General features: G+C 38.0%; 1 protein-coding gene across 1 annotated transcript; it reads right to left on the reverse strand.

Annotated features, from left to right (window-relative positions):
• Positions 1-9347: 9347 nt before the first annotated feature.
• On the reverse strand, positions 9348-12750 carry LOC148124315 (vomeronasal type-2 receptor 26-like). The gene is made up of 3 exons (XM_087916185.1): positions 12205-12750; positions 10680-10806; positions 9348-10243 (listed from the first exon to the last, which is right to left on the reverse strand). The coding sequence occupies exons 1-3, from the start codon at positions 12748-12750 to the stop codon at positions 9348-9350; spliced, it is 1569 nt and encodes a 522-aa protein (XP_087772311.1).
• Between the last annotated feature and the right edge of the window lie 381 nt (positions 12751-13131).

Here is a 13131-nt window from a genome sequence, read left to right on the forward strand (position 1 = left end):
GCCTCCTGCCAAAATTACCTGTGGAATCTTGGAGAGATTTATAGTTTCTGCCATAAAGGATGAAGTAGAAGCATCCAATTCTCCGATGATGGCCATGATATTCTTCTGGCTATCACATCTGTAGTTTGGGACAAATTCCTGGGATTTGAAAAGCAGGTCCAGAGTGGTGCGCTAGGTCATCCTTGCATTGAGGTAACTGTCATAGATGTGGAACCCGAGAGTGACATTAGGTGAAATCTTGGAGTCTTCATTGATCTCCTTCACAGCAAAGGCCATGGCAAGGACATGTTGGTAAAATTTGATTATTACGCTGCAAATAAATTTAATACCCTATTGAAAAAAATAATTTCACAGTTTTTGTCAGTTGCCATCATTTCTATATGAATAACAATCTCTCTTGGAAGTAGGAATAGAATAGCCTTTCTAAAATGCTCAATAATTTCCACAGAGTCCAATTTTACATTTTACATGGTGTTCTCATAATTTGCAACAATTATATACTACATGAAATAAAACAAATATAATTCTGACAATTTTGGCACAAAGTAGACTAGGAACAGCTTTAGCAAGCATCACTTACTGTATGCATGTTTTGTGAGGGGTGATCACGCAGAACATTTTTAAATTAATGTTTAATATCTTTCAATAGACATCTTGCACCAAACTTTCACGCCTTTCACAAGAAGGACTTTAATATAATTTAAATAAAATGCTTTCTTCTCTCACAACACAATATGTTTGAAAGATAAACAAGGCTTAGTTTAGAAACCCCTCCAATGCTTTTACTGATATCAGCAATTTTTGGGGACCTGACTAAGATAAGAAAATACATGGGAAGAATAAAAATTCTTACAGAGGTAAGTCATAAGAAGGTTGTTCCTTAAATGCAATTTCATAAAAGTGGTAAAAAATGTGAGACACCATCCCACAATGACAAGCTCACCAGGCTGGTACCACTCATGTTGAACAGGGAAAGCTTCACTTGCAGGGCAGCTCAAAGTAGCTACTCTTTACATCAGGAACATCAGAAAGAAGAACATTTTCAAGCTTTTGGGATGGTGAAAATATTTGTGTGTTCTATAATATCTATAGGATGCATTTATCCCAATGGTTCATCCATAGTTTAATTCATTTTCTAAGAATGCCCTTAATGGGACAATCCATCAATTTCGATTTAAAAAGCTATGTCTATGCTATTTATAACACCAGGATTGGAACATATATTCTGGCAAAGGAGAAAGGCAGGAAGGAACTTGAAGCAATGAGTCAGACAGGAACATTATTATCCCTGGTGACAATTTCCCTGTGGTTCAAAGTTAATTAATAACCAAACAGACACTTTAATTATTGTTGAATTTAAATGCCTTTATGCAAAGTCTTTGGTATTTTAGCCTAGCTTTAAAAAAGATAGTGATTTGTCTAGAATCTAGATTATTGTTTTATTTTTCAAGGAGCACCATGGTGGCCTAAAGGTGCAGCTTTTCCCTCACAATCAGGAGATTGTGAGTTTGATCCTAAATAGTGGCAGATGTTTCTCTCTCTAAGTGCAAAGAGAAAATATATGTTGTGTGATGAGGTAATTCCCTATTAGGAGAATGAGCGCACACAGGGAGACGTAGTGAGAGTAGTGAAGAATAACAAACATACAGCACACAGCCACACTGTATAGTAAAATGTAGGTTTTTACTTCTAGTAAAACAGTTAAGCAAAATTCAACAAAACAGTCCAAGTCATTCACAGCTAAAGCAGTCAGTTTTCAGTCCAGGGATAATCCAAATATCGAAGTCCAGTATCAAAAACAGTTCACTAACAGACTTACATCAAACCCAAGAACTATAATCAGTAACAGTCAATAAGGAACAGCAACACTCTCAGAACAGCAGAACAGGAACTAAACAACCCAGGTTTCTGGCTCCATCTTATGGCCATTTGAGGAAGCACACCCAATTACAGTTTTAGCATTCTCTTAAACAGACAGTATTAAAATGTCTATCCTGGTTTATATAGTTTCCAGCCCAACTAACTGTTGGGTGACTTACATTCCTAACATCCTCCCCTTTGGGTAGGACAATATATACAACCTTACATCCTAAGTCCATAATCCTCACAGCAAGCCTTATGCTTTACAGAGCCTTGGGCTTTTGCAAAATGATGTGCTATGTTATTTTCTGAAATCAGTATTCCAGTTTAATCATCTTACTTTGCACACATTTCTCACATTTAAATATCTTAAATCTGTGTGTTTTGTTCTTGTCTTAACAGCAAGATTTGAAGCCATTTGTATTGCTGATTGGTTGTCTTCATAAACAACAATAGAATCTGTTACATCAATTCCCATATCAATCAATAGTTGCTTATAACAAACTAAATATGTACATAATAAAGACAAATATGAGAATTCAGCCTCCATTGTTGACAAACTTAGATGTTTCTGTCAAATAGACTGTCATCCAATTAACACCTTTCCCAATAATACTACAGTACTCAATGTAGATTTACGTGTATTTATCTCTGTAGCAAAACTTGCATCGGCATATGCAATTAAACTCAGTTCATCTTTAGGCTTCAAATACAATGCATAATGCATTGTTTGTTTCAGATATCTTAACACATGCTTGGCAGCTTGCCAGTGCCTTTTAGTTGTCTCAGTAAAAAACCTCGCTAATTGGTTAACACTGTATGCTGTATCTGGCCTTGACCAATTACTGAGATAAGATAAACTACCAATCAAAGACTGATAAATGTTCTTATCAAAAATAGGACTTTGAACATCACTGTGGCTAAACTCCTGGCTCACTGGTGTTTTAGCCGGTTTACAAGTTCCATTTTAAAACCTTTTAGCAATTGATTAATTTTATCTGCCTGTGAGATTTTGTATCCTCCCCTAGTTCTATCTATCTTTAAGCCAAGATATTGTTTAATTTCACCTAACCTTTTTATCTTAGATTTCTTCTCTAACAGTGATATTATTTTAGTAATAATATCAGCTTCTTATTCAGTTTTGGTGATTAATGCTATGTCATCAGTAAACAATGGCAACAATGAAATTATACAATTACTTTCTTTTTTAAATAAACATGGATCAGCCATGCCAGCTACAAAACCTATCTTAGTTAATTCTTTAACTATACATTGGTTCCACTCATATTCTGATTGCTTCAAGCCATAAAGACTCTTTTTCAATCTCCAGCAATCAGTTATATTATCATTTTTGATACCTAAAGGTTTCTTTAAATATATAGTGAGTTGCAACGATGCATGCAGATAAACTGTCTCTACATTGAAATGATTTATAATGTATTTCTCCTTAGCTGCTCACACTAATGCTGCTCGTAATATAGTAGCACTATATTAGTAGTGTACTACATTAGCCTTCAGACTAGGTGCAAACACCGCATCATAGTCATTTGCTGTCTGATTGAACCCTGTGCTACTAACCTGGCTTTATGGGTAACAGTCCCATCTACACTAGTCTTAAGTTTATAAACCCATTTACATCCTATGGCGTGTTTACCAGATGGAAACTTAACATTTTCGTATACCTCCAACTTTTTTAATGATTCCAGTTCCTTATCCATTGCTTCCTGCCAAGCAGTCTGATCCTTAGCAGGATACAGTTTCAGCTCATTATAATTTCTAGGAACTGTATTTACTTGGCATACAACACTAGCCTGATATCTATCAGGTGGTGGTGTTACTCAGGTTGAATGACTCACCTGTTCCACCTGCTCCTGTTCTTCTACTTCCTCCTGTGCCTGTTCTCCTACTTCCTCCTGTGTCTGTTCTTCCTCTTTAATGGCTATTCATGGTTTATTTAATTTCATCTTTAGGGACTATTTGGGTGTCAATAATAATATCATTGCTGGATTCCTGTTCCAGTCTATTCCACCCAACGTGCTCAAGTAATTTTGCACTAGCACTATAATAAACATGAGCTGTGCCTGGATCCCCAAATCTAAACAATCTATGATTGGCTTCGAACGTACAAAAAATAATTTCTTAGCTCTATGTTGCCCTTTCAGTCTTACTTGTGAGGGAATATGCACCCATGCTGAAGCTCCAAATGTGTGTAGGTAACTTAAATTTGGTTTTCTGCCATGCCAATGAGTGAATAGAAATTCTCCAGTTGTTGTGTTAACTACATTGTTTAAAACATGGTTACCATACATTATGGCTTCACCCCACAGTGTTTCAGGCAAACCTGAGTCAGATAACATAGTATGAGCCATGGCTTATAATGTTTGTCCTCTTCATTCTACAAATGAGTTATGTGTGGTCTGTAAGGTGCAGAACGTTTATGCTCGACACCAGCCAATTTCAACATAGTTTGGAATCTCCGTTAACAAACTCAGTCCCATTATCAGAAACTAAAGTAATTACTTTACTCCTCATTTTTCTCTCAGCAAATTTTCTCTTAGCCAGTTAAAGAAATGCTGGAATGTTTCTGTTTTGTTTTTCATGAGATAGCAGAAACTGTACTGTGAGTAATGGTGCATTATACTCAAAATATAGCAGGCACCTCCCAAACTAGATTTCTTAGGAACAATTATGTCAGCAAAAACAATATCTAAAGGTTCTTTGGTCTTAAAACCATTCAGTCTGTTTGCTGGAATAACCTTGCTTTTATCTTGGCTACAAGCATTACAGTTTAAATACTTGCCACAGGGTTTCAATTTTACTCCCTCTGACAATTCAACAGTTTGTTTTAATATTTTGAAATGAATGCGCCCAAAATGTCTACGCAGTAAATGTATACATTCATCATGTGGCTCAACATTGTTATAAACTAAGTTAGCCATCTTCAACTGGTCATCATGTATTACATATAAATCATTTTCTAAAGTAGCAGTAACACTTTTACCCTCTTTTTCTATTATACAGTTATCTCCTCTAAAGGTTACTACATAACCAAGATTAGCTAAAGCCTTTACTGATAACAAGTTAAATTTCGGTTTAGGTACATATAACATAGTTAAATGCTCATTTATATAAGAACAATATGCAGTACCTTCAGCAGAACCTTTCATCTTCCATCCATTTGCCAATGATACATGTTGCTTACTCATAGACATCTTTACAAACCTCTCTCTATCTTTAGTAATGCACTACAATGCTGCACTATCAACAACCCACAAATCATGGTATACAGATGAATTACTAGATGTAGCTATACTAACTTCTTCTTAGCCTTCTAGTGATTACCAGTATTCTGTTGTTTTCCCTTCTTACAGAATCTAGCTATATGTCCCCTAGCCCCACAAGAAAAACATTTCCTAACAGTATAGGCAGTTGAAAACAAATCCTCTTCTTGTGGTTGTTCCCTCCTCAGTTGGTCCCTATCCAGTTGTATTCTTGCTTCTTCTAACCACCTTCCAGTAATGTCAGTCAATGTCAGTTTATCTCTGGTCAGGACTTCCAGTGAAGATACATAATCATCATAACTTTCATCCAATGAGGAAAGAATGATGTAAACTTGATGCAGCTCTGAAAATATCAGTTCCTTTTCATGTAGCTCTTGAAAAGTTCTTTTCATGAAGTTCAAATGAGCTAACATATCTCCACCTTTCAGAAGACGTGCTCTAAACAGTTTACGTGTAAGATGTATGTGTGCACCTATACTGTCACGAACATAAATCCTCTTCAAATTCTCCCAACACCTAGCAGCAGACTCTTCTCCATGAATATGGACTAGCTGATGGTCATTCAGTGTTAGTCCAATGATACAAAGAGCTCGTTCATTGTTCTGTTTAAAGTCAGCAAGCTTCTTGGCATCATCCTCATTATCTGGATCCCAAGAATTTACATTCAGTGGGTCTTGAACTACATTCCATAACCTTTCTCTATGCAGAAGTGACTGCACTTCATAAACCAGGAAATATAGTTTGTTCCATCCAACTGGGTTATCAGTGATAGACTTGTTGAAGTGTCTTGTGCCATCTTTACCAGGATAGTAACCCACAATTAAACAGTAAACAGCTGTCTGTATACAGTACTGTGCATTCACACCAACTCTCTGTTATCTGAGCCTGGTATGCCCTGAGCCCATAATCAATATTGAGGTAATTCCCCATTAGGAGAATGAACACACACAGGGAGACGTAGTGAGAGTAGTGAAGAATAACACACATATGGCACACAGCCACACTGTATAGTAAAATGTAGGTTTTTACTTCTAGTAAAACAGTTAAGCAAAGTTCAACAAAACAGTCCAAGTCATTCACAGTTAAAGCAGTCAGTTTTCAGTCCAGGGATAATCCAAATATTAAAGTCCAGTATCAAAAACACTTCTTTAACAGACTTACATCAAACCCAAGAAGAACTATAATCAGTAACAGTCAATAAGGAACAGCAACACTCTCAGAACAGCAGAACAGGAACTAAACAACCCAGGTTTCTGACTCCATCTTATGGCCATTTAAGGAACCACACCCAATTACAGTTTTAGCATTCTCTTAAACAGAAAATATTAAATACTATCCTGGTTTATATATTTTCCAACCCAACTAACTATTAGGTGACTTACATTCCTAACACTGTGAGCTCCAGGTAGGCATTGGGAAGAGCATCTGGCTAGTAAATGCCCAGTTCCATTTAGTCAACCTGATTCCACCCCAATGCGAAGGATTATAGGGTCATTGAAAGATACAACAAACTTCTATTTTTTCATGAGAGAATAAGTGGCTGATGCTTTAATTATTTTTTAAATGAACACATGCCAATATAAGTAGTCTAAGGTAGAAAATAAAAAATCACAATAGGTAATATGAAACTGATACACAAAGAAGATAAAAAATATGTGATTACTGAGTGTGACTATCAGAATTTCCATGCCTCTGTTTTAATAGGTTGTGTATTCCACCAATGAATCGTTGTCTTCATGTATAGTGTTATATGAGAACATATCTGAAACTGTCATGGCTACCACACCATATGTTTGTGGCATATTTCTTGGGTGCTGCTTCCTATATTGTTGGTTATTGATACTAAGCTGATAAACTTCAGGATCTTGTTTGTCAATTCTTAGGATGCTTGCTAAAATGATTTTTTTTAAAGAGTAGAATGGAATGGAATGGAATGGAATGGAATGGAATGGAATAGAATAGAATAGAATCAGAGTTGAAGGTTTTTGATTCCAACCCCTGGTCAAGCAGAAAACCCTATGGCAAATGGTTGTCAAATCTCTTCTTACAAACTTCCAGTGTTGGAATTCTCCTCACTGTCAGGAAATTTCTCCTTAGTTCCAGATTGCTTCTCTTTGTGATTAGTTTCCATCCAATGCTTCTTGTCTTGCCTTTTGGTGCTTTGGAGAACAACTTGACTCCCTCTTATTCTATGGCATCCCCTTAGATATTGGAACACTGCTGTCATGTTATTTCCTGGTCCTTCTTTTAATTAAACTAGATATATCCAATTCCAGCAACCATTCTTTATTTGTTTTAGCCTCCAGTTCCCTAATCACTTTTCTCTACATTCGGTCTAGAGTCACTCTACATTCTGTCTAGAGTCACAACATCTTTTTTAACCTTGTAAGAGCTGTGGTGGCACAGTGGTTAAAGTAAGTACTGCAGGCTACTTCTGCTGGTTGCCAGCTGGCTGCAATTTGGCAGCTAAATTTCACCAGGCTCAAGGTTGACTCATCCTTCCATCCTTCCGAGGTCAGCAAAATGAGGACCCAGATTGTTGGGGGCAGTATTCTGACTCTGTAAACTGCTTATAGGGGGCTTTAAAGCACTGTAAAGGGGTATATAACTCTAAATGCTAATTACTAAATACTATTGCTATTGTGGTGACCAAAACTCGATGAAGTATTCCAGGTGTGTTCTTACCAAGGCATTATAAAGTGGTATTAACACTTCAAATAATCTTGATTCTATCTCATGGTTAATGCATATTTTATATTTAATCATATTCTCATTTTTAGCAGAAATTGTCAGATTTTGTTTAATGAATTTGCAGATGATAAGTCAGGCATATATGATAATAATCCTACTTTATTTTTCTTCATTAAAAGAAACAATTTTAGGCTTAGCTTAAACAAACTGTTAGTGGTTTCCCTGAAGGTATACAGAGGGCTCCCCAAATTAACTATGAATTTAAACCTGCACCTCCCTAACCCATCTTCAATTGGCTTAAAAAACTAATCCACAAACCTGTGCAAGGAAATTTTCTTGCACAGGTAAAACATGATATTTTAAGCATTCCAAATGAGAAGAAAAAGAGGAATAGGTGTAATAAATATTTTTTTTTCTTCTCCTGTGGTGTTATTGTGCTAATCACCATTTAATATCCATCATCATATATCATTTTCTAAATGTAATTAATTGAATTTTAATGATATTCTGTTCCTGATTTATTACAGGACCCTTGGAATGTCTCAACATTCAATAGCTATAACACTTAGACTTATATACTGCTTGACGATGCTTTACAGACCTCTCTAAGCTGTTTACAGAGTCAGCATATTTCCCCCAACAATCTGGATCTTCATTTTACCAATCTCAGAAGGATGGAAGGCTGAGTCAACTTGAGCCGATGAGAATAGAATTGCTGAACTGCTGGTAGCCAGCAATCAGCAGAAGTAGCCTGCCATACTACATTCTAACCACTGCACCATTGAGGCTCAATGCCTACCTTTTTTTTCATTCTCATTCTTCAAAACAAACACAATGTTGTACAAATGATTTTAGGATCAAATGAAATGAACCTTTTACTACATTTATGAAGTGGTTTACAAATTGAAAATATAAAAATCATACTAGTGGCAGCTGAAAATTTGAACATTATTTGAGATAATATCTCTAGCATCTTAAGATTACCCAAGAGAGTTGGATTCTCATAGCTTTATTACCTTGAAATGTTGAAAGAGAGAAAAGGCTAGGCAAAATAATTTTGGAAAATTATTGAAAATGAGCATGAGTATTTCTGTTGGAATAGGTGACCTTAATAAATATTAATAATCACATTATTTTTAATTTTGTTTTCAGGACTCTGTAAACTCTTGTACTGGGGTGGAATCAGGGCAACTGCATGAAGCTAAATGTTTACTGACCAGATGCCCTTCTTGATGTTTACATGGAGTTCACAGCAGACAATTCTCATTGCACCTTGTGAGAGAAATACCTGCCACTACCAAGGATCTAACTCATAGCCACCTGATTGTGATACAACTCCTCTAGGCCACTGCCTGATTGTGACACAATATTTCTAGGCCACTGCACTGATCAAATCACAATAATCACAATAATTCTTCATATATCATTCTTTGAAAGAACTAAACAGTATATGTTGCCTGTTTTTCCACACTTTTTCCTCAGCAGTTTCTCATAATAGAAAGATTACATTATGCATTAAATCTTCTTTATGACTTGCTCTTTGTGGTTTAGCTCAGGCCACAAAACAATGATGTAACATTTTGGCAAAAATATGCATCCCAGTAATGCAGCACTGGGGGACAAGATGGAGACAACCTCCACAGCTACCATGGCTTTTCTTTTTGTGCTCAGATAGGCTGGAAAGAAGGAGATCCACACACTGCAAAAGGCCAACATGCTGAAGGTGATGAACTTGGCTTCATTAAAACTGTCAGGTAATTTACGGGCAAGGAAAGCAACAATAAAGCTGGCGATGACCAAGATACCCATGTAGCCCAAGACACAGTAGAAGAAGAAAGCTGATCCCTCATTGCACTGTAAAATCATTTCTCGGAGCTCTGAGTGTATGTCCAACTCAGGAAATGGTGGAGATGTTGACAACCAAAGAATGCAGATACATACTTGCAAGAAAGTGCATGAGAGGACAATAGAAACAGCCAATCTTTTCCCCACCCACTTCCTCATCTGAGTTCCTCGTTTAGTAGCCATGAAAGCCACAACCACAGTGATGGTTTTGGCCAGTACACTAGAAATTGATACTGAGAATGTGATGCCAAAAGTTGGTTGTCGGAGAAGGCAGATCACTTTGCCAGGCTGGCTAAGGAAGAGCAAAGAGGAGAGAAAACAGAGCAGAAGAGAGACAAGAAGGATGTAGGTGATGGACCGGTTGTTGGCTTTGACAATGGGAGTATCCCTGTGCTTAAAAGTTCCAAGTACACAAGATGTTAAAAAAGAGAAACAAAGAGCTGCTGAGGCTAAACTGATTCCTACAGGTTCTTCAAAAGTTAGAAAGACTACTAGTTTCAAGATACAGCCATTCTTTTCTTTATTTGGATAGTACTCTTCTGAACATTGAAAACAGTCATCCATATCTGAAAGAAAAATCAAGGGATGTTTTTATTCATTCCATATTTTTGAAAATAATATTCCTTATGAGTACCAACAATTATCGCTCTCAAGTTTTTCTATTTGTTACCATATTGGATCATCTTTTTATGGAAATGCAATTTTTTTCACCATAAAAGAAGTACAAATGGAAAGGGCAATTAGTCTATGAAATACAGTCCTGTTTGGCACTTTTGAAAAAATATTAAAATTTAGACTATTTTGATTTTTCCTATTTTTCCAAAACACAAAGAAGAAATCTGTAAGGATGGATATAAGAGCTCAGCTCTTGTGGGCAAATTCACAGGTATAGAAATGAATATTCACCTTGAAGATCTCACAAAACTAGTTGCTACACTAAAGTTATGTATTGCAATTGGCTTAGGTGTATCTAATGAGAACTTTCTGGAATGTCTAACCTACCCTTTTGATTTGAAATCTTCCCTTCTGGACATGGAACACAGTTGTAGCAACAGAATTGTTTTCCTTGCAACCCTTTCTTCCAGTATCCAGGGGAGCAATGGTCATTACACAGAGAAATTGGAAGAACCTGGTGATAAACATAAAATATTTTTGCAAAGAGAAATTTCTGAGCAGTTTTTATTATTTTCCTTATTTTCCTGGTTGGAGGAAGAATATTTGAATTCTCAAAGGATTTGTCCAGGTGTATGTAAAGGTTTTCCTGTCCAGTTGTCTCCAACTCTAGGGCATAGTGTGTAACTCTGTTTCTTGGCCAAGGGAGCCAACATTGTCTGAAGATATTTTCCATGGTCATGTGGCCAGCATAGCTATCATATTTTTTGCACTATAAGATGAACCTGACTATAAGATGCACCTAGGTTTAGAGGAGGAAAACAAGAAGCCTGAAAAGACCACAGATAGGTGGCCTTTCATGTGCCAGCTATGTCTACTGACTCCCGCATTACTGAAAAAGAGATAGAAGAGGCGGGCAATGACAAATGACTGTAAAAGGACCCTGCCACCATGGCCCAGCTTCCTATTCACCAAAGGATCGGCACTGTGACACAATATTAACTCCATAAGATGCACAGAAAATTCCACCCACATTTTGGGGGGGGGGGGTTGGGGCATGAAGTGTGTCTCATGGAGTGATAAATATGTTATATGCCAAAGGCACAAGGAACACTGTTATCTTCCCACCAAAGTGGTACATATTTGTGTTCTGTCTCACCTGTGGCCACGAGGTGAGAGTCCAAATGTCCAAAGGAAAAAACACGAACAGACAATATCAGAAACAACAGAGTTAACTTTCCTTTGGCTGAATTCGTCGTTGGTAGTTTTCCCAGAAGCTGTCTGCAACTTCTGATAATGAGCAGCACTATAAATCAGAGACGAACGGCAAACAAAATATTTTGTCCAAACTGCAGACGCAAATTAACAAGTTTGACCCGAACGGGGATCCAAAGCTAACATGCCTCCTTATCCCTGAGGGGCATGTCAGTGTCTTTCCTCAGTCCCTGATTCAACATCTCCTTCCAGTTTGTACTTGACGTTTCTGCTTACGTCTGTTCCTTGCATCAAACCAAGATTCTTCAGTTTGATCTTCATCCAAGGACTCTGGCATGTTCTCCTGATTATCTGCCAACACAGGTGTAACTAATTAGGAAGGTCCTGGAGAGGATGAGGATTCTGAAACTTCCAGCAAAGCAGGTTCAAACCTCAATGCCCTATCTTCCTCTTCCTCTTGGCTCACGTCTATATCTCCCATCAAAGCAGGCTCAAATCCCAATGCTAAATCTTCTGCATCACTCCAGCCTGTGTCTTCTGACATGGCAGGCTCAAACCTCCTAGTCACAACACTATCCTTCACTGCAGGGCCCTTCCCCCGAGTCTGACTATCCAGATGCGGTTTTGATGAAAATTGTGCATGAAACATCTGGATAAGGTCCGGGGCATGAACCATGGAAGCATCCTCCCAGGAAAAAACCTCTGATCCATTCTCCAGGCTCCCGATGAAGTACTGAAATCGTCCTTTCAGCCAGCGAGAATTCTGAATGCTGACCACCGTATCATCAACTGCAGGATCATCGCTGGGTACAGATTGAGAAATCGTACCAGTGGGAGAATGGAGCGTACACGATGGGGTGTCAGGAACCAGAAGGGAACAATGGAAGACAGGATGAATGTGCATGGAGTGCAGTAGGGTGAGCCAATAAGCAACAAGATTGATGACTGCCTCGATAGGTAAGGGACCAATGAAGTGATGATCCAACTTCTTAACCAGATGATCAACCCGGAGATGCTTCATGGACAACCACACCCTGTCCCCCACAGCCAGCAGAGGCATCACCCGATGCGAATGATCCGCGAACCTTTTATAGTCCACCTTAGCCTGTTCCAATTGTTGGGAAATCAATTGGTGCACTGAATGTAGTTCAGATAAAAAGTCTCGTGTTTCTGGAACTGGGGAATCCAAGATCGACAAGGGGAAAAACCTCAGATGGTAACCCACATTTGCATAAAAAGGCGTCATGTGAGTGGAGGTGCTGAGAATTGTTAAAGGCAAACTCCACCAAGGGGAGATAGGTCACCCAATCGTTCTGTCAATGGTTGACAAAACATCTAAGGTATTGGGCAAGGATGCCAATTACTTTCTCAGTCCTGCCATCGGTCTCCAGATGGTGCGCCGATGCCAAACATACTTGCACCCGTATGCAGTCATTAGGCTCTTCCAGAATTGATCAGTAAACTGGACACCACGATCCAAAACTACTCTGTCCGGTAGTCCATGCAAATGGAATACATGTTGCAGAAATAGTTGGGCTGTAACATGAGCCGATGGTAACTTCTGACAGGGGATAAAGTGGGCCATCTTGGTTAGCATATCAACCACCACAGGTACCATCATATAACC

This window comes from Pseudonaja textilis, chromosome Z (assembly GCF_049901715.1).
Source record: "Pseudonaja textilis isolate UNSWEBS1 chromosome Z, rPseTex1.2, whole genome shotgun sequence".
Classification (NCBI taxonomy): domain Eukaryota; kingdom Metazoa; phylum Chordata; class Lepidosauria; order Squamata; family Elapidae; genus Pseudonaja; species Pseudonaja textilis.